The sequence below is a fragment of the Parambassis ranga genome, chromosome 14, assembly GCF_900634625.1.
Source record: "Parambassis ranga chromosome 14, fParRan2.1, whole genome shotgun sequence".
Classification (NCBI taxonomy): Eukaryota; Metazoa; Chordata; class Actinopteri; family Ambassidae; genus Parambassis; species Parambassis ranga.
The window spans coordinates 3,319,482-3,340,745 of record NC_041034.1 but is presented as its reverse complement, the minus strand read 5'-3'; the positions used below and the strand labels follow the sequence as shown (position 1 = coordinate 3,340,745).

The following is a 21,264-nucleotide window of genomic DNA, read 5'->3' as shown; positions in this document are numbered from 1 at the left end:
TTGTATGATCTGGTGAGTGTGCTCTTGTACAGTGGGAGTACAAACATATCACAGCTTCAGATTTGTTTTCACTTCATCTACTTTCAGGCACTTTAATCCATTTCCTGTAGAACGCACAAACAGGAAATACAAATTCAGACACTGCCACAGCAGCACACGAATGACCAATGCCCAATTCAGAGCAGTGTTCTCCACCTTCACAGGTATGTGGTCATACACCAAAGACTGAATCCCATTGTTAAATGCTCAATACATTTCATGAATTACAGTAAAATTACAGTGAGATCTGGAACATTGCGCCCCCTGCTGGCCTCATTTTTTGGAAAAGTTGTCAAACTGCAACAGCAGGAATTTTCCTCCTCTCAGCCAGTCACTGCTGAGGCTTTGTGTACATCCCCCCAAAACAGGCTCAAGCCTCAAACACTGCAGGACATTTATCTCCTGTTTCCGGTTTAAACCTCCAAAATAAGACCTGTTATAGTACTGGCAACATCTGAGAGTTTGATATTAATGCAGCTGGATTCATAGCTTTGTTTTCTCAAGACATTTAATCAGTTTTGCCCCGAAACGCGACTCCTGGATATTAGTCGTCATGGAAACCAGATGCCACTCACTTATCCTAGCATAAAGAATGGAAATTGAGACGCTTCTTGAGTGGGTTAAACCAGTGGAAAACAAGCGAACAACAAGAAAATTATTTAACAATAAAATAAAAACATTTAATTCACTTTTTAAGTGTTGAGTAAAATCTGCTTGTTGTGTGGTTGCTGGGTAATAATACCTTATCTAGACGATATAAATTAATCGCCGTTCTTTTATTTTGAAGGCCGAGTCGCCTGCTTCCGGTTTGACTGCGGTGTCTTTGACGCTAGCGCGGCAGCGTGGATCCGCTGGACTTTGACGCCTGCCAGGAAGAGAAGAAAAGTTATCCCCCATCACGAGGAACGGTTTGTACCGCCGCCCGTAGCTGTGTGTGAGCAGCCAGGGGCGATGACTGACCTCTGGGTCTCCCTGTCGGTGCTGGGAGCGGCGGTGCTGCTCAGCGAGGCGACCCGGCGGACGGCAGCGCGTCTCTCCCCCGCAGCTTATTGGCTTTACCTGCTGGAAGCGGCGTCCACCTTCCAGCTCTGCTGCTGCACACACGAACTCAAGCTGCTGGGGGAAACGGCTCGTCTGGAGCTGCCGGTCAGCCTGGCCATCACCTACACCATGACGGTTATCCACTTGGTAACTTTCGCGGGAGCGACGTGTAACCCCAGCGGGGTTCTGGAGAGCGTCTGCCGCGGGACCAGCAGCGTCAGGGCGGCCGTCCTCCTCATCGCCTGCCAGTTCGCCGCAGCGGTGGCCGCGCAGTTTTTCGCAGCCTCCGTGTGGTCGCTGTCCCTGTCGGACATCCACACCCGGCACCAGAGGTTCGGATTCAGATGCTTCGACCCTCTTGGCGGGACGGTGCTGGAGGCCGCGGCCGTGGAGCTGGCGGGCGCGTTCACGGTCCAAACCGCAGCCATGCACGTGCACAAAGTGGACGAAAAACTCCGAGTTCACCTGATCGCTGCTGTGATCACAGCGTTGGTTTACACAGGTGGGTTATTGATCATTCACACTAACGATCAGTTCGATCAAACGTCATAAAGATCAATACAGTTCTTAGTGTTTTATTTGTGTATTACGTTGTTGTTCAAGTATCCTAAACTGTCATGAGAAAGTCAGCCATGTTGTTTGTTTGTTTCTCTTTCTGTGTGCAGGTGCAGGTGTTTCAGGAGCAGTTTTTAACCCCGTCCTGGCCTTCTCCATCCAGTTCCCCTGCAGCGGGCACACATACCTGGAGTACTGCTTCGTCTACTGGCTGGGGCCGGTCTTAGGTAAAAGGAGAGAGAGAGAGCGCCTCTGGGCTCAGATGTGCTGAAACAACTCAAATGTATAACCTGAACAGAGCCTCTGCTGGCGGTTGCTGGCGACCCGGTTCTCAGATACACCTTTGTCATGTTTTTTTTTTTCCCCTCACACCTCCTGTGTGTCCGCAGGCATGGCGAGCTGCATCCTGCTGTTTGAGAAGATCGTCCCTTTCCTCTCTGGGAAAAGCAGCATCAGGCTGGACGTCCAGAAACAGAAGACGCAGTGAGCAGCTTCTGGTTCCACCTGGTTTCATATCAGCATCATCAGCTTCTCTTCAGCTTCACCCATTCTGAACTGAAGATCAACACAGGACGAGCTGCTCACCGTCAGCACACATCAGAGGTTCAGCTCATGATAGCGATTATTGACAAGAGTTTAAACTGTTTGCTTTAAACTCAGACACACAGAGCTGCTGCTGACACACCACAGACACACGTTTGTCCTGACATTCTAGGGTTAAAGTTGAACCCAGGACCTCTTGCACCCAAAGCGGCGACAAATCCCCCTGCACCGCGAGCCAAGAGAAGCATTCTTACACTTGCATGCCATGCGATGACATCACTAACCGCCATCGACCAGTCGTTGCGGCCTCACTGTACAGACGACAACCAGTGCGTTTTCCCCTAGCCAGCTAGCTTTCAGTCACTGGACAGTCAAACTACAGCTCAGAGACCTCCATGAAGTTGTAGCAGCAGCATATCAAAGAACAATAAATATATTAATACAATATATGCACATACATGCAGTTCTTCTAACAGATTGAAGAATATCTAAGCTTATAATGCACATGGACGTAAGCTTTGCCAAATGTTTTGAATGTGCAGGATGTAACTGACACAGCACAAAGAAGGAGAAGCACACGCACATCAAACTGAAGCACAGTCACAGTCGAAGGTGATGAACGGGCCGATTCTGTTCTGTTCCATAAACACATGTAATTGTAAACAGTGGGACTGAAGACACTTTCTTCGTGCCAACACACATTCCTCAGTTAATACTAAATTTTCATTCATGAAAAAAAGCAGTTCTGATGGTGTGAGCACAAATGTTTGGTCGTTTTATTTGAAGTAATTCATGTTTCAGATTTGAATATTTTTACATATTACATAACTGTGTGCTTTACTGTTTGGCAGATAATTTACTGTATAGCAACAATGGCAAAGAGTTAAAGGGGTACAAGTGTGTATGCCTCCTAAAAATACCTCCACAGTCTGACAGATGAAGACATGCTGTGTTTATGAAGCTTGTAAATAACCAGGGCTTTTATTATAAAGGTAATTTAAATACGATTGTGTTTAAATTATTATAGTATTTTGAATAAAAACATAACATGTTACAGTCTTGCTTCATCATTTCCTTGGATTATGTGACTAGTTTTTTGAACATGGACGGTTAATCTGGCTGAGGTTGGATTATCCCAAAAAGAAAAAGCCTGTAAAATCCTGCCGGCCTCTCGAGCCCACATGCTATCTGTTACACAACACGACCTTTGTGCCCTCTCTCTTCACTCACTGAAGCAGCCTGATCACTGCTGTTTATATGAAAATATTCCTAACAGGTTTTTGTTACACGGCCACATGTTTCACTCCTCCTGTCCCACAATGACCCTCCTCATGTTACTCCTCCAACCCTCAGAGAGCCTCAGCTGCTCAGGCACTGTCTCACATAATCCAAAGTCCCCGATAGATTCCATGCAGTGTCCCTGTGAGCGTCAGCAGTGTTTATGATGGCAAGCAGCACCTCAGGCTGCGGTGTGATCAATTTATTACTGAGCTGCATACAACAAAGGCCAAAGGTGGATTCAAGACTGTTTTTAGCCTGAAGGACAGAGATGGAAAAGTACTAAGAGTCTACAAACAATGACCTGAGGAGAAGTGGAAGTCTTCTTTAAGCATCGTACTCAAGTAAAAGTATTAAAGTAGTGTCAGAGGCCAGCTGAAGAAGTGATGAGAAGGTGGGTCTAATCAAATCAATTTATTAATACAATAATAATCAATCAACCAAACAAAATTAATCCGCCCACCCAAAGAAAGCCACAGTCAACCCGCATACCTGCACGGCCTCCCTGCACACCAGCGTGGAGCAAGGTGTGCACCTGCCTCACTCCACCGGGCAGAACCAAAACCCAACACGTGTGTTCCCCCCTGCAGGGAGCCCTATATTCGCGGGTCGAGGTGCCCTCTCCCCTTCCGCAACCTACAGAGTAGTAGTCTGTCGTCTTTGAAATGTACTCAAGTATTTAAAGTAAAAATACAAGTACGGAGTTTAACTTGTAACGGTGCTGCTCAGTCTCTTTAAGCACGCTGTTAGCATGCTAAGCGTTTTAGCACATCGTGAATTAGCATTTAGCTCAATGTACCACAGTAACCTTTAGCTAGTTAGCCAAAAAATGTTTCATCTAAACTGTTAAACTGCAGAAGTGGCATAATTAACATCGATAGAAATAATGAATGGTTAGCATAAGCATGCTAACTTAATAAAGAAAGCATGCTATTAGCATGCTAAGCGTTTTAGCACATCGTGAACTAGCATTTAGCTCAATGTACCACAGTAATTTTTAGCTAGTGTGCCAAAAAATGTTTCATCTAAACTGTTAAACTGCAGAAGTGAGATAGAAATAATGGTTAGCATTAACATGCTAACTTAGTATAGAAAGTACGCTAATAGCATGCTAAGCATTTTAGCACATCATGAATTAGCATTTAGCTCAATGTACCACAGTCATTTTTAGCTAGTTCGCCAAAATATGTTTAATCTAAACTGTTAAATTGCAGAAGTGACATAATTAACATCGATAGAAATAATGAATGGTTAGCTTTAGTTTTGAGAGAGTAAAAATGTCTGCTAAGCATTAGCATGCTAACTTATGTTTACAACCATATTAGCATGCTGGTGTTAGCCTAGCTAGCATGGAACTCAAAAACAAGCCTACTTACATGCAACAGGAAGTGTGGTATATTTTTACATAAAGTCTAAATTTATGTCATATTAACATCCTTAAATCGAACATATTAGAAACATTTCCACATCTAGAAGCAACAGAACAGGATGAGGCTTTAAAAACCCATTTTATTATGACAAATGTACAAGATCAGATTCATAAGAAATAACAGTAAAGTTAACAAAAAAATGTAAGGAGCAGACAAAACACCAACAACCAGTCTACCAGGATCTATACACAGCGGACAGGATGTCGTTCCTCCCAGATTCATCATGAGGTAAAATAGGAAACTCTGTTAACACTTAAGTCATTGGCACCGACTTCCTCCCTTTAACCCCACCGCAGCCTCTACACCACTCCTCATCTCATCGCAGGTCATGCTACTGGTTATTTCATAACCGTCAATTGTCCTCTTCTCTGTGGAGAATATATAAACAGGATCACACACACAGCACACAGACGTTCCCTTTACGCTGACCCGACCCACCACAACACGCCTCGATTACATCTGTAGAACTGGGTTTGCTATATATTCTGTCCAGCTATTCTAAAAGCTAAGTAGTGTGTGTGTGTGTGTGTGTGTGTAGAAGCCTACGCTGTGAGCACTGCAGGCAGCAACATATAAGTTTTTGTTTTTTTTTGTCTTGGAAGTCATGTTTTGGCCGTGGCCGGTATCAAAACAGTATGATAAATAGAGTGGTTTATCCTCTGTGAAGACCATGCTGACAATAATTTACAAAATATTTTACAAACAGGCTTCATTTCCTCTGATTATTTTCTACCATTCACCCCAGCCGAGCTTCTGAAAACATGCCTTTCAGCGCATGCTTACCTATGCAGTCACACTGCAAAGTGATGAGATATCCTGCAGCATCTACTTCACAAGTCCTTCAGCACTAATATATATGCAACAGGTCAGGATACACACACATCATCATCATCATCATCATCATCATCAAAACATGCCAAAGTTTTCTGGTTTTTGTTACAAAAAACTGTCACGTCCCTACAAAAGAAAACTATTAGAAAGTCACGTCGTCCCCAAAGACCTGCCGATAAAGTTTGTTTTTTCTTTCCATGGTTAAAAAAATGCCTCTAAATATATTACAGCAAAAACTACAGATATACACACAGGACTGGTTCCAGCAGAGGTCAGTGAAGTCATTGGTATCTTTTTGTTTTTCTGCATTCTGATGCTTTAAAAACTCTTTATAAAACACACGTTCACACGTCTGGAAACTCCAGACTGTGAAAGTATATGATGATGTCAACGGAGAAGTGGGTTTTGTAGGAAGATCCATACAAAAAAAAAGGTTGTTGTTTTGGAGCTGAGTGTTATTTCAGTTAAAAGCCTGGGAGGGGGGGGGGGTCTATGATGCACAATGTACAAAGAAAATAAGACACTTTTCATTTCAATGACAAATAAAAGGTTTAAACATACAAAAAATATATTAAAAACAAAAAAAGTCACAAGGTAAATGTACGGAGACGATGGGTTTTATCTGCTGATGATGATTTTTTTTCCCCCAAATTAACCCTAAAAATGTAGGTTCTTCACCACCGATGGTAGCGCAAATTGTTAAAATAATTATATACTGTATGTATACAATATACAAGAAGCTACACTATTATTACACAAAAGAGTTCAAGGGGAGGAGGACTGTTGGTCACAAATATACATTCACACCTTAATACACTGCAAAGAGGGGTCGGAGATATATGAGGATTTTGTTTTTTTTATTTAAAATAAACTGGGAAGAACGTGAACACTAGAAAAAATCCCAGGTGTGTTTTGTGTGTTAGCTTATCTAATACAAGAAGAAACAAACTTAGTCTTAGTGGCAGAATACCTTCGGCAGCAGGTTAGCTTAGCACGACGACTGAAAACGGCAAATAAAATTCCGATAACAGCACTTTCAAAACTCATTATGTAACTAAACAAAGATAATAAAGTGTAAAAAAAGAAGCTTTAAAAGTGCATGTAAGCAGATTCATTGTCAAAATACTTCAGTTAGTGCTGACGAGGTTGTTATGACACGGAGATTGCCTTGGCATTTCATAATAATGCTAATACATCATGCTAAGGTTAGCTGTTCTCCTGTAGCTTAAAAGTCAGTCCGTCAGTCGTAATGCTAAGCTAACGACCTGCCCGCTGCAGCGTCATATTTATGAGTGATTGCCCGTGTGTGTTTCTTTAAAGGGATAAACCATCTAACACAGAACTTCAAGTTGACTACGGAATGATGTTTAAAGTTGTTTTTAGAACAGTTTCAGTACCAGATTTCCCTACATGTAGACGGGGGACAGAGAAAGACCTGGTCTTAGATCTTTGATGAGAAAACAAGAGGTGAAATGAGTGACCGGTTGAGGAGGTGGATTGGCAGTGGAGCTGGATGAGGGGGTGTTGGGACAGGTCAATGATATGTTGGTGCCCTCAGTCTTCCAGGAACAGGGATGCAATAACAAGACTCCTGTCCAGGTGACACAGAATAATGAGGAAGAGGAGGAGGAGGAAGAGGGAATAATAAAGTTAAGCAATATAAAAATACAATACCACAAAAAAAAGAACAGTTACACTGCTGTTTTTACAATTGTTCGTTATTGCAGACGTATTCCACCAGGTCTGTGACTCCTAACAGGTCGTCTTCGTCGTCGTCCTGCACTGCCATGTCCTGGCCAACCAGACCGTTGGGTGCTATGGCAGCAGCTGGTGTGGCACTGATGTTTTTGGGCGGCTCTAGATATGGGATGAGTCCGTTGGTGGGCGGGTGCTCCACGGGACTGCAGTCCATCTGCGTTGTTCCCTTTGACTCCTCCTCGTCATCGTCTGAGTCGATGCGGTTCACCCGCTTACGGACGGGACGATCCTCCTCTGAAGATTCGTCGGAGTCGTCGTCGGAGTCGTCATCTTTGGACGCTCTCCTGCGTTTTAGTGCGAGGCGTCTGCAACGCTGCCGGGAGTCTTCCTCTGAAGAGTCCGCCCTCCTCTTCAGGCTCCGGTCCCTTGAGTCCCCTTCGGAGTCTTTGGAGAAGCTCGCTGGAAGAAGAAAACAAGACTGATGTCGTCACCTACTCATCCAATGTTTGTCTACACACACACGGCTTGACCTCGGACCGCCTGTGTTTATTTTAATTAACTCTTCTGGTGTTGACTTCTTGTATATTATTACCCCGTTCACACTGGGGAAATAAATCTGGCTAAAGCGGGATCCGGGCCTATCCAGATGTGAACACCTCGAATCCGGCAGTATCCAGTTTGATTTCAATCCGGCTAGATCCACCCACAAGAGGTGGATCTAGCCGGATTGGCTCAAATGTGGCTCAGGTGTGAACGCAAATGTGGCTAGCGAATCCGGCTAGCGACATGCTTACTTTCTACTTAGCGATGTGCTACTTCCGTTTCACGGGTTGCGACACGTGGCAAAAAACCGCACGACGCATGCGCACACGCGGTCCTACCGCAGCCTGAACGGACTCTGTATATTACGAGGCGCCACCTAGTGGTTTGGAGGACAGCAAACACGCTGGATGAAGCCGGATTGAGTGCGGACACTCAACAGTGTGTGCTAGCCAGATTTGAAAATAGGTCTGAACGCATCCAGCTTAAAGGCTGTCTGGGCTCAATCCTACTCTAGCTGGAATGACTTTCTCCAGTGTGAACTTAAACAATGTCTTAAATTTCTGGAATAATCCACATCAAAATATTATTTTTTTATTTATAATAAATGTCCCACTGTCGCCGTCCCTAGTGCTGAAAAGATACACCCCATATTAAGAGGAGGACCACACCAGCTATGCCATTCATCTTGATTAATTGAGATGAAATAAGTGTTTGTGTGTTTCTGACTGACCGTCGCTGTCCGAGCTGTCCTGCTGACGTCTGGGTTTGATTTTGGCCCGGTTGGTTTCTGCCTGAGAGCCTTCGGACTCGGACGTCTCGCAGTAGTTCACCTGCTTCTTCTGGCTCCGCCGAGACCGCCGCCGGCTCATGTCCAGGTCGCTGTCGCTGTACTCACTGGAGCCTTCTGCCTCTAAACACGCAAAAAAAAAAACACGAACGATAACAGAAGGTCACATGTCTGTAAATTATAATACAGCACAAGAACACACAGAAAGCTTTTTTTTTTTTACCTATCTCCTCTTCTTCATCTTCCTCGTCTGTCTCATCTTCTTCATCGTCCGAGTATCCCCGCGGTCTCCGCCGCTTTCTGGAGCTGCATCTGACACTCGACAGGCTCCTCTTCTTCGACGGGACGTGCTGCTTGTCGCTGCCGTGGTCGCTGTCGTTGTCGCCCGCCTCCGACTCCGCTTCGCTCTCGTTGTCCGATGCGACAAACTCTTCTTCTGAGCTGCATCCAAACAAAACAAAAGAGTTCAGCACCGACAGACTTCACTGCCTCCGTCTTCATGAGCACAGCGTACCTTTCACTCAGGCAAAACTCCTCCTCGCTTTCCTCCTCGTCCACCGTGCTGTCGCTGTCCAGGTCGTTGAGTCGCCGGCGCTTCTTCTTGCGCTGACTAGCAGAGGGCTGCGGCGGCTGGCCGTTCTCCTTGCCCTCCTCCCCTTGGAGGATGGTTGACATATCTTTACCTCTGTGGCCAGTGATGTTGGCCATGTCTTTACCCCGACCAGCGCCTGCAAATCAACAACAAATTAATAAATAAATAAATCACCCGTTATTGATCTTTGCTTCCATCCAATAATAAAATGGACGTTAATCCACACAGAAAAACAACTCTCGTGTGCTCGTACCTCCACCTTCAGCTTCCTTTATGTCTTCCTCTATGGCCTCCTCAATGGCCTCATCAAATTCATCAAATCTGTAAATTCAAGTAATCAATAAATGAATATTCTCATTAAAACCTAAAAGGTTTGATCACTGAGAATGAGAATGAGTCTAGTTTGTGTGCGTCGCGGACCTGTAGCTGATGGTTTTCTTCGCCCTCGTCGACCTTCGACCCCCGCTCTTACTCCGCTTTGCTTCTTTCTTCTCTTTGATCACAATCTCCGGCTTTTCCTCCTCCACCTCCACCTGTAAGGAGCGAGAGAGTCGCTCATGTTACAAAAGCAGCAAGTCAATTTGTCACCGATCGAGACGATCTGTGTACTTACAGAGGGCGCGATGATGTTCTCCAGACTGATTCCAACATAAATCAGACGCTCTTTCCTACAGGAGATCAAAAAAGATTAAAACAACACAACAACAACACCGTCAGTATACCACTGGCACGGCATCCTGTTTGAAAGCAGGGATTTCAAAGTAAAAGCTGTGATTTGAATTCATGTCAACATGTTTCTAATCGCAGAGTGCCTCACCTCCTCTCGGCTCGCTCCTTCTTTTTCAAAGCGGCATCAAGGCTTTGGAGCTGCTCTTCTAATTTGTCGCACAACTGCTTCTACAGGGGGGTAAGGGGTTAATGGCAACATGTGAGTCCTTCACTTTATCATATCTGAAAATTATGGAGGCTGCTGCTCTGATAGCGTGGAGGACTTACATGCTGACAGGGTGGACAGAACCACTCTCCGGCGGGGATGATCATGAGGGGAGGCCTCAGACACGCTGTGTGGTAGCCGCTGTCGCATGAATCACACAGCAGGATCTGCAAAAAGAGATGCAAGTCGGTTTAAACTCCAGCACTGCAGTCCACAAAGGACGGGCCGATCTGGGCTGCTGAGTGTAGTGTTTAATATACTTTATAAGACTTCGACAAGCACAGACCCAGATATTTACTTGATACTGTTTCTGCAAACTGGGAGAGTTTCAGGTCCATTTAAGCTGTAAGAGCTCAAAGTGTGACTTATTGTGCCTCCAGGCCACTAGGGGGAGCCTCTGGATCTAAAGCAAACCTGAGCTCAACACTAAAAAAGAAGCAAAGCCAGTTTTTGCACACTGTAAAAAAAAGAATCTGCCGCTTTCAGGCGTGACCTCACCAGCTCGGGGTGAGTTGAGAGACCGCAGTGTTTGCAGGGATCGTCGTTTGGAGGCAGGTCATCATCCAAAGACGTCGAGGAGTCCGAACTTCGTCTTTCTCGGTTCGTTTTTCGCCTGTTTCTGCTCCGCTCCACCTTGTAGTCTTCGTCGCTGTCGTCCTCCTCCTCCTCCTCGGTCTCTTCCTCCTCGCTGGACTCTTCGCGACTGTTGTCATCCTCGTCTTCGGAATATTTCTTTTTGCGGCGTGTCCGGGTGTTGGACCACCGAATCTTCCGTCTCTTCCTCCCCTAAAACAAAAGGAAAATGATGAAATGAAACAGGAAACATGGCTGCGTACTCTGATCTCTGAAGGAGACATTTTTGTCCTACCCTGGGTTTTGGCTGTCCCTCCTGATCTGCCTTCTTCTCTCTTGGTTTCTTTTGAACAGTCTTCACCTCCTCTTCTTCCTCCTCCTCCTCCTCCTCCCCTTCCTTTTCATCTTTATCTTTCTCCTCACCTTTTTGAGCCGTCAGAGCAGCCTGGGACTTCTCTACCTTCTTGTCCTGGATCTCTACCGCCTTCGCTGTAGGTCTGGAGATCCTCGCGGACCTTCGTAGAGACATCCCCGTGTTTGTGTCCGACTCGGAGTCTCCCTGTCGCTCCTCTCTCTGAAGCTCGGCTTTCCTCCGGTGGGCTGGGGGTTTGTTTTTCCGACAGGCAATCGCCTTCCGAATACGTGTGGCAGCGTCGCCGCCATTAGCCACCTCTTTGCTTTTGCTTGTGCGGTCGTTGTCAGTGGACGTATCGCTGGCTGGTTCTTTGTTCGGCTGCTTTTCGGTCTCTGTTGAGGACTCGGCCTCTTTTTGTCCAGATTCCTCTGTTCCTGCTGAGGTTTCAGCCTCTGCCTGAGCTTCGTTCTTCTCTTTTGCCTCGTCAGGATTTGAGAGTGTTTCCACTGTGGAATCCCCTTTGTTCCCTTTTGAAACTTTTTCATCGTCTGTGTCCTTGTTACTTTCCTTGTCGGCGGCCTTTTTATTTTCTGATGAAGGATGCTCTGCTTTGATTTCTCTCGGCTCTTCCTCCTGCCGCGTCTCTGGGCTTTCATGTTTTTTATCAGCTTCTTCTGGGACATTTGTCTCAGGGCTGGATAGTTTATCTCTGCCTTCAGATGCTTCCTCAGCTGCAGCGTTCGTCTCGGTTTTGTCATCCTCTTGTGGCTTTGTCAGATCTTGTTTAACGCCCGATGCCTCCGCCGCCACAGCCTCAGACACGGAGTCGCTTATCTTGGGGACATCACGTATGGATTCACCCTGATGATGATTTAAATTCAGGTCCTCTGACTCATCTGAAGTTAAAGATTTATAGCTTTCCTTTAGTGTAGCTGTACAGGACTCTTCTGTAGCGGCTGGTTTGGATTCTTTCACTTCTTCAGGCTCTTCGTGATTAGAGGATTTCTCTAGTGCATTATTTATGTCCTTAGGTAATGATGGTTCTGATGGTGGGGAGGACTCGTGTGCTTCGCTCTTTTCCGTTTGCTTCTCCTCCTGCACATCTTCGCTCTTCTGCTGCGTGACTCCCTCCGAGGCGTTCTCCACCTCCTCCTTTTTTTCTTGCGTGGCCTCCTGCTCTGTGGCTGGAATTTCACCGTTAACATGTTCGTTTACACTCTGAGCCTTCACTTCAGTTTTAGGAGAGTCCTTCAGATCAGATGCAGCTGGATTCAGCACTATGATGGCACTATTTTTCTCAAAGTCTTCACTAAACTTCATCCCCCTCTTCTTCAGAGGGATCTTGGCCTGCTGGTCATTCTTCATGGCCTGCTGGATCTCCTCTGTGCTGCTCTTTTTGGTCTCTTCGTCTTTTTCTGCCTTTACTAAGACACACGACATCTCAGAGTCCAGCACTGAGTCAGCCATGCTTGATTTGACATCCTCCATCGGCTCTTCTTTGATGTTCTGGGCTTTCGCGCTGGTTTTTCCCGAGTGGAGTTCAGGAGTCCCAGGTTTGCCTTCGATGATGCCGTTCAGAGATGATTTGACCTCCGAGGGTTCGGATTTTAAGTCGTCCCCCTTGTTGTGTGTTGCTTTTTCGGTGCTCTCCGTCTTTGGTAAGACTGGACCGACTGCCTTCTGGGAGTCTTCGCTGTCTTCATCCGACGTGTCGTCACTCTTTTTACCTGTAACAAAAACATTAAATAAATCATCATAGGGAAAAGTCTATGGTGTTCTATTATTAAATACCCAGAATGCACTGGGATGGCTGCCTTCTTAGATAAAGACTAGCAGGTCAAAAACATCAAACTCGGACTTTTACCTTCTGTTTTGTCTTCTCCCTCGGCTTTGGTCTCTTGGTCTTTTTTCAGCAGCTCTGGGTCGATTTGTGTCTTCAACAGAGCGACAACTTCAGCCAGGTCGTTTCTCTCTCTACAGGGAGGGGAACAAAACCTTATAATATAACCTGTGTGTTTCCTCAGGATGAATAAGGAAACCGTCCTTCACTGACATGCATGCATGAGTATTTTCCATCTACTTACTTGACGATGCACTCCCACGACGACTCGTTCGAGTCGTCCTGCTCCTCCACATACGTGCGCACGTTGCTGTCATGGTCCAGCTGGAACCAGTACAGTCGGCCATCTTTGTCCCGGCCAATCGGCTGCATGCGCATTGTGTCTGGGTCCTCATCGTTGATGGCAGCTTTGAACTTCACATTTTCATCAAATTGACACTCACACAAATACTGAGGAGACAGAAAAAAAAGTACAAAGGGGATATTCATATAAATTACAGTGTTATAACGAAATCAGCACTAAAACCCTTCATTAATCTCCTTCTAGTAAACTTCTGCAGCCTTTTATTCCTTAATTGTATCAGTGTCACGTTCCACAAAACATTTTACTTCCATCATGTTTTGGTTTTACTGTATTTTCCAGGAAAAACACACAAGAACACTGAACTGCTCCCACACTTGCAGAAACAACATCTATGCATCCATGGCCCCTTTATCACAGATACTTCCATGTCACTGTCCTGCAGCTTAATCATCCACTACTCCTCATGTAACAGACTGCGTTAGAGAGCAGTGAACTGACATTTCACACACATACTAATCATTGTGCATCATCTTTCACAGGTTGACTGTAACACAACTGAGCAAAAGTTTTACAGAGTCTCAACAGGGAGGCGTCGGATCACCCGAGTCTCACTCTACAGCAGGACAATGAGGCCAAACACACTGCCCGAGTCATAAAGAGTCCCACAGAGTCAGTCTGAGTGTGAACGAAGACACACTGAAGCACATAATAAACCCATGGCAGAACAAAATCCTCCCAAGTAGGGTTGGGCGATGTCCAGATTTACTCCTCATTAGTCTCCCCTCTAAAAATAATAAATAAACAAACCGTTGCTATAGCTACACTACAACCACACATGCTCCGCAGTTGTGTCACTCATGTATACATTCAACAGGTATGAACAACTATTACAGTCAAACACATAACACAGTACCTTAACCCTCATGCGTTGTTCGGGACATTTTTGTCCTCTGAGAGAAATTTTTCTGTTTATTTTGGCCATAACTTTGTCAATATGTGGACAAATTGAATCATTTTTCCTCAATAAGCTTAATTTTACATAAATTTTGTTAATATGATTTTAAAATTTTTCATAGGTCAACGGTACACTGTGGGCAAATTTTACCCCCTAATGTGTTGTTCGGGGACAAAAACGTCCCCTAACTTTAACGGTTTTAAAAATATATTAGATAAATATTTTTTTGAAATTTTTTTGCATAGCCCTTTTAATTAACTTCAGTTCTAATCAACAGTAGTGAAAAAATCATTTTCCCCCAGGATTTTAACCCTTTAATCACCAATTTTATAAGGGGTGGTGCTGAAAATTGAAAAAAAAACACACAAAATGGCTCATTTTTAATAGAAAAGGTGAATGTGGACTGGATTCTTTTTAACCTTTATTATAGTCTTGGTCATGTCAAACATCAGTAAAAAAATTGACTTTATTGCATTATTAGTTTTTGCACAGCACTGGATTTTCTTTTTTTCTCCCATTTTGTCCCATAGACTTACATTATAAACACACTTTTTTTGACTGCACAGCCATGGCACTAAATAATCATGCATTCTTGATTGTTGGTGGTTTACCCTGTTGGTAGGAGGTAACATTTGTGATTTTTACAGTTAACAACTTAATTACCATATTAACCCTTTACCTGCAGGCCTGTGCTCATGTACTGTAGTTTCTGGCTTGTATATGGAGTTATAGGGAGTATTTTAGCACATAATTGTGTGTCTACACACTGTGTGTGTATGTTAGAGAGGAAGAGAGCCATTTGCACACTGTCAGGGAAGGAAAGTCAGGAAAATAAAGTTACTAAGTAAGTGAAGTGTACCTAATTCAGACGTACAACGGCAATGCATAAGCATGTAAAATGAAAACATCCAGGAGTTCTGGCGTCTGAAGTTGTGGATGGGTAAAATAGCTGTTTTTTTTTTTTTTTTAGCTTTCGGAAAACACGTCCTCCAGTAGAGTGACTTTACTTTTAGGTTAGTGTCTCAGTTGAGATCACTGAATTAGTCTAAGTGAGGTCTAAGTGCCCCTTTTCCATGGTGTGTTGCGCTCCACACGACCATACGTACATGTGCATGTTACTAAATAGACACCATAGATAGATAACTTGATAACATAATAAATAATCATTGACTAACCAAATCTAATCTACAGTTTAGTCCCCTACTAAAATTAGTATTAAAAGTAGTTTAGTAAAGTAAAGTAAAGTAAATTTGTTGCAGCCCTAAAAGTAAGTGCCGGGCCCTTTGATGCTGAGAGGTTCAGACTAAACAAAACAAAAACACTAGTGGACTTGCATGCATCCTCCTGGTCATTTAATGGTGACAAGAGCAGCAAGCAGCATGAAGAGAGGATTCACCTGTGCATGAGTGAAGGATTCACTTGTGAACGAATGAAGGATTCGCTTGTGAACAAGTGACGGATCTACTTGTGCAGCCTTCACAGCTTCACAGCCTGGCCCTTCATAGAGCCAGGCTGCACAATCATTTCCAGAGATTGTGCACAAGTGAATCCTCTCTTCATGTTGCTTTCTGCTCTTCTCACCATCAAATGACCACAAGGTCACATGTAAGACTACTTGCCTTTTTGTTTTGTTTAGTCTGCACCTGTAGACATCAAAGGGCCACACGTGCATAGCAACACTTTCTTTGTTTTTGTTTACTATGAAGACTCTGTGGTTGTGTGTACTCACAGACAACAAGATCAGTGTGCAAATGGCTCTCTTCCTCTCTAACATACACACACAGTGTGTAGACACACAATTATGTGCTAAAATACTCCCTATAACTCCATATACAAGCCAGAAACTACACTACATGAGCACAGGCCTGCAGGTAAAGGGTTAATATGGTAATTAAGTTGTTAACTGTAAAAATCACAAATTTTACCTCCTACCAACAGGGTAAACCACCAACAATCAAGAATGCATGATTATGTAGTGCCATGGCTGTGCAGTCAAAAAAAGTGTGTTTATAATGTAAGTCTATGGGACAAAATGGGAGAAAAAAAGAAAATCCAGTGCTGTGCAAAAACTAATAATGCAATAAAGTCAATTTTTTTACTGATGTTTGACATGACCAAGACTGTAATAAAGGTTCAAAAGAATCCAGTCCACATTCACCTTTTCTATTAAAAATGAGCCATTTTGTGTGTTTTTTTTTCAATTTTCAGCACCACCCCTTATAAAATTGGTGATTAAAGGGTTAAAATCCTGGGGGAAAATGATTTTTTCACTACTGTTGATTAGAACTGAAGTTAATTAAAAGGTCTATGCAAAAAAATTTCAAAAAAATATTTATCTAATATATTTTTAAAACCGTTAAAGTTAGGGGACGTTTTTGTCCCCGAACAACACATTAGGGAGAAAAAAAGAAAATCCAGTGCTGTGCAAAAACTAATAATGCAATCAAGTCAATTTTTTTACTGATGTTTGACATGACCAAGACTGTAATAAAGGTTCAAAAGAATCCAGTCCACATTCACCTTTTCTATTAAAAATGAGCCATTTTGTGTGTTTTTTTTTTCAATCTTCAGCACCACCCCTTATAAAATTGGTGATTAAAGGGTTAAAATCCTGGGGGAAAATGATTTTTTCACTACTGTTGATTAGAACTGAAGTTAATGAAAAGGTCTATGCAAAAAAAATTCAAAAATATATTTATCTAATATATTTTTAAAACCGTTAAAGTTAGGGGACGTTTTTGTCCCCGAACAACACATTAGGGTAGTGTTTGCGAACAATGCATGAGGGTTAAACGCCCCACACCCACATTAGGAAATAACGTTTTTCTACTGGAAAATCCTACAAGCGATATTGGCAAAAAAAATTAATCACGATTAATTGTGGCATTTAGCCGATAACGATTAATTTGACGATTAATTGATGACAACTGCACTGACATGTTTTTGACTCTAAATCGCCAAATTGTTCTAAAATGATACCGACAAATCATCAGTCAAGTTAACTCCTTCATTCTAACAGGTTAAGCTGGTGGGTAGTGATTAGGCACCAACCAGCCATGTTTGAAATATTGATAACAGAGGCACAAACTGCTTCAAAATAATAATGAAGCAAACATTTAAAGTGACTTTGTCCTTCAGATGGGAGGGAGGGAGTTTTTCCTTGCCACAGTGCTCTTAGGGGGGTTCAGGCTCTGGGTCTCACGCTCTGAGTTTCTGTGAAGCTCTTTGAGACAATTTCTGATTGTAAAATGTGCTAAAATAAAACTGAATTGAATTGAATAGATGTTCTTATCTTAAGGTCACAGAGCGGTGCATATCAACATTCAAATCGAATTAAACAGGACAAATAAGTTCAGAAAAGTCACTAGTGCATGTTTTCACTCAGACTGTAGAACAGCAGCAACAAACAAACAAACAAACAAACCGCACAGTTTCACATTTAAATGTATGTCTGTGCAAATCAACCTGCCTTAGTTTGGGACTTTAACTGATGTTAGAATCAGTTGAAATATCAGCTTTGAAAAAGACATTCTGTGTTTTTCCTGTTCACCCCCTTTAAAGTGAGAGAGGAGGAAACAAGAAGCCAAACTCACTTTAAGCATCCCCGTCTTGCACTCCACCGTCATGTCCTTGTATCCTTTTTGTTTGAGTTCCCATGACCAGGTTGTGTTTAACTCCTGACATGTCTGCAAAGAAAAACAGAATTTTAGCATCTGGTGATTTAATATTCTTACATAAAATGTTCAAACTTATGTTAATTAACCACTTACCTTCAATAGAGACTTCTCCCATCTGTCTGCTGACACTGACTTGCCGATCTTCCTGAGCAGCTTGACGTGTAGATCAACCAGCAGTTTTGGAACTGGGGAGAGAAAAGAAGGTTGACCTGTCACCTGTCAAAGCCATACATCTTAACATTTCTGTCAATAAAACACAGACATTGGCAGCAGCCTGGTAATGAGAGGGCAAAGAGTGTTTGTTGAGTTGAGAAGACATCAAAAACGACTGTTAAAGTTAGTTCCAAAAATGATACTTTTGTTGTAATATCATTTTTGTACTGTTTATCTGCCTATATAAATACAGTATTAGCAGAAAACCATCTCAACTCGGATGCTGCAGAAAGATTAAAGTATCTGCACCTGCTTCCGGATGTATTTTTAAACTAAAATGGATTTTATTTATCTGCCAGCATGTGTTAACTGATGGAAAAAAACATAAAAACCACGTGAAGCAATACAGAAAATTCACACCTAGTTAAGATTAACGCCTCTAAATTCAGCTGTTAAATGTGTAGCTGCATAATAAAAGTGTGACAAGTGTTCCTGTACAGATATAAAGTGCTAAATGATGACTGAAGCCTATTTTTGTCCACAACTGCATCCAGGTATGGCTGATTTGTTTACATGATGCCCTCTCACTGACCACAAGCGAAGCCTGGAATACTTATTTGATAATAATAATAATAGCAATGTAATCTAAATATAATTTGCATTCTGAGAGGTCTGACATTTGTGTCCAAGAATAATAATACTAATAAAAAAATAACAGATCACACAGGCGTAAGTATATTAAACGCTTTAAGGTTTCTTCCTGTTAATTATGTGACTAACAGGTCGATTAACCAAAGGTGATTATTGCTGCCCTGATGGCAATTAAACACATGGGATGACAGCACATGCTAATGTGGAGCGAAAATTAAAACACACACTCAATCAGGGAACGCTTCAGACGAGTAGGCGCATGCGCAAATCAACACAAGAACTGTCAAGGCAACCACAAGACGCTACACAAGCGGAAGTACAACAAAATTACATTCACGAGCACGCTGACAAAAATGCAAAACACCGATGCAAACTGTCTATAATGTTCTTTAACTATACAAATATACATTTAATAATAATCAAACACCACAACTGAAGCGTAACCAGCAGCAGGGGGTGCGTTTTGAGCATTTAAATGTGTCTTATTGTGAAAGCGTCGACCGGAAGTCCTCACAGTTGCGTGTGCGCTTTCGACGGAGGCTGAACGAACCACTACATGGCAAAATATTTTAACTGTAAATAAAGTGCACAATTGCGTGCTGGTTTCACACCGTGACATCTTTACCCACACAGTATCTACACTCACAGTGTGTAGCACGCACTATCCACACGTTCACGGACTCACAAACACCGTTAGCACCGCACATTTGTGTCTTGTGTTGTTTTACGAGTAACGTTACAGCAGCAGATAAAGGCTGCTTGGGGAAAAAATTAAGCCCAATTCAAAAGCTAAAAAGTGGCAGAAAAACCTCGAATAATTCGGCAGGTGTCCGCCAGAATATTCACCAATATGCACAGACACGTTTTGCACTTCGAATAGCAGCTCCGAGACACAGTTAACTTATATTTAAGTAAACAAGAAGGTTAGAAAACCCACACAATAACACACAACTAGCTAACATTAGCTGCTAGCATGCTAGCACGGTACCATTATCATTAATGCAATGGTGAAGTCTCTCTCCTCCTCCTCCCCCGTTAGCAGCTGGATGATTTTCTAACCTACCTGAGGATGTGTCCTGCAGATATCTCTCCAGCTGAGGGAAAGTGAACTCCGGTAAGTCCAACAACGCTCCGTACCGCTCCAGGAAAGAGCAAATCACGGCGTAATTTGGACACAAACAGGGAGAAGAACTCGCCGTTGCCGCCGAAGCAGCCATCTTTTCCACACACTACTGTCAAGTCAGCGGGAATAAAATGCACAACTTCCGGTGTTAACAAAATAAAAACAATTGCGGAAGTCTTCAAACCGAGTTATTTGAAATATTGACGATTGTTTTCTAGCAGATATACCAGATATATGATCCCAGATATTACCAGATATAGTGTTACCAGTAGCAGTGAATCGTTTCTAGTTTTGTTTGGCTGGTTGTCATGGTGATGGGGTTAGGTGGTGGCAACATATCAAAGGCACGCCTTTAGTTTGATGTCGTTGCTAGGCAATCAAACTAATGTTCTTCTTCTTCTTCTTCTTCTTCTTCTTCTTCTTCTTTTTATTCTTCCATATGTTTTTTGGCAACATCACCAAAACCACCAGGTTTTGGTGATGTTGCTACAGCCCAGTTACATCATTTCTGGGATGCCAGTGAGGTTGGGTATGGAACAGATTTTAACTAATTGATTAAATATTCATACGCCTCTCTCTAATAAACATGTAACTTAACGTTACTAATAATAATCATAATAATAATAATAAACTATATTTTTAGCGGCTGTCATAGCTCAATAAATGTGTTAAAACTGAACATCAACAGATGATATTTACTGTTTGATGTACACTCAACAAAAATATAAACACAACACTTTTGTTTTTGCTCCCATGTTTCATGAGATGGACTTGAAGATCTAAACTTCATTCCAGATACACAATATTACCATTCCTCTCAAACAGTGTTCACAAATCTGTCTAAATGTGTGATAGTGAGCACTTCTGCTTTGCTGAGATAATCCATCCCACCTCACAGGTGTGCCACATCAAGATGCTGATCTGACATCATGATTAGTGCACAGGTGTACCTCAAACTGCCCACAATAAAAGGCCACCCTGAAATGTGCATTTTGTTTCTGCTTTATTGGCGGTCTGGGGACTCAGAACCAGTCAGTATCTGGTGTGACCACCATTTGCCTCATGCAGTGCAACACATCTTCTTCGCATAGAGTTTATCAGATTGTCTATTGTGGCCTGTGGAATGTTGGTCCACTCCTCTTCAATGGCTGTGCGAAGTTGCTGGATATTAGTGGGAACTGGTGCACGCTGTCGTATACGCCGGTCAAGCACATCCCAAACATGTTCAATGGGTGACATGTCCGGTGAGTATGCTGGCCATGCAAGAACTGGGACATTTTCAGCTTCCAAGAATTGTGTACAGATCCTTGCAACATGGGGCCGTGCATTATCTTGCTGAAACATGAGGTGATGTTCATGGAT

At 43.0% G+C, this 21,264-nt stretch overlaps 2 protein-coding genes across 3 annotated transcripts; one reads left to right on the top strand and one right to left on the bottom strand.

Moving 5' to 3' along the window:
- Positions 1-881: 881 nt before the first annotated feature.
- LOC114446152 (aquaporin-11-like) lies at positions 882-3,079 on the top strand. Its single transcript, XM_028421610.1, has 3 exons — positions 882-1,582; positions 1,746-1,862; positions 2,025-3,079. Exons 1-3 carry the CDS (start codon positions 991-993, stop codon positions 2,120-2,122), a joined length of 807 nt encoding a protein of 268 aa, XP_028277411.1. The 5' UTR covers positions 882-990; the 3' UTR covers positions 2,123-3,079.
- Positions 3,080-4,945: 1,866 nt separating this feature from the next.
- Positions 4,946-20,013, bottom strand: rsf1b.1 (remodeling and spacing factor 1b, tandem duplicate 1). Of its 2 annotated transcripts, XM_028421410.1 has the most exons (17): positions 19,843-20,013; positions 18,069-18,160; positions 17,892-17,984; positions 13,284-13,489; positions 13,064-13,173; positions 11,140-12,926; positions 10,770-11,057; positions 10,334-10,438; positions 10,155-10,234; positions 9,951-10,005; positions 9,758-9,870; positions 9,591-9,658; positions 9,260-9,473; positions 8,969-9,186; positions 8,689-8,868; positions 7,427-7,874; positions 4,946-7,308 (listed from the first exon to the last, which is right to left on the bottom strand). In XM_028421410.1, the coding sequence occupies exons 1-17, from the start codon at positions 19,994-19,996 to the stop codon at positions 7,272-7,274; spliced, it is 4,248 nt and encodes a 1,415-aa protein (XP_028277211.1). In that variant the 5' UTR covers positions 19,997-20,013; the 3' UTR covers positions 4,946-7,271. The 2 variants fall into 2 exon arrangements, with proteins under 2 accessions (XP_028277211.1, XP_028277212.1); XM_028421411.1 differs by having other exon boundaries at positions 4,946-7,874.
- Positions 20,014-21,264: the final 1,251 nt, after the last annotated feature.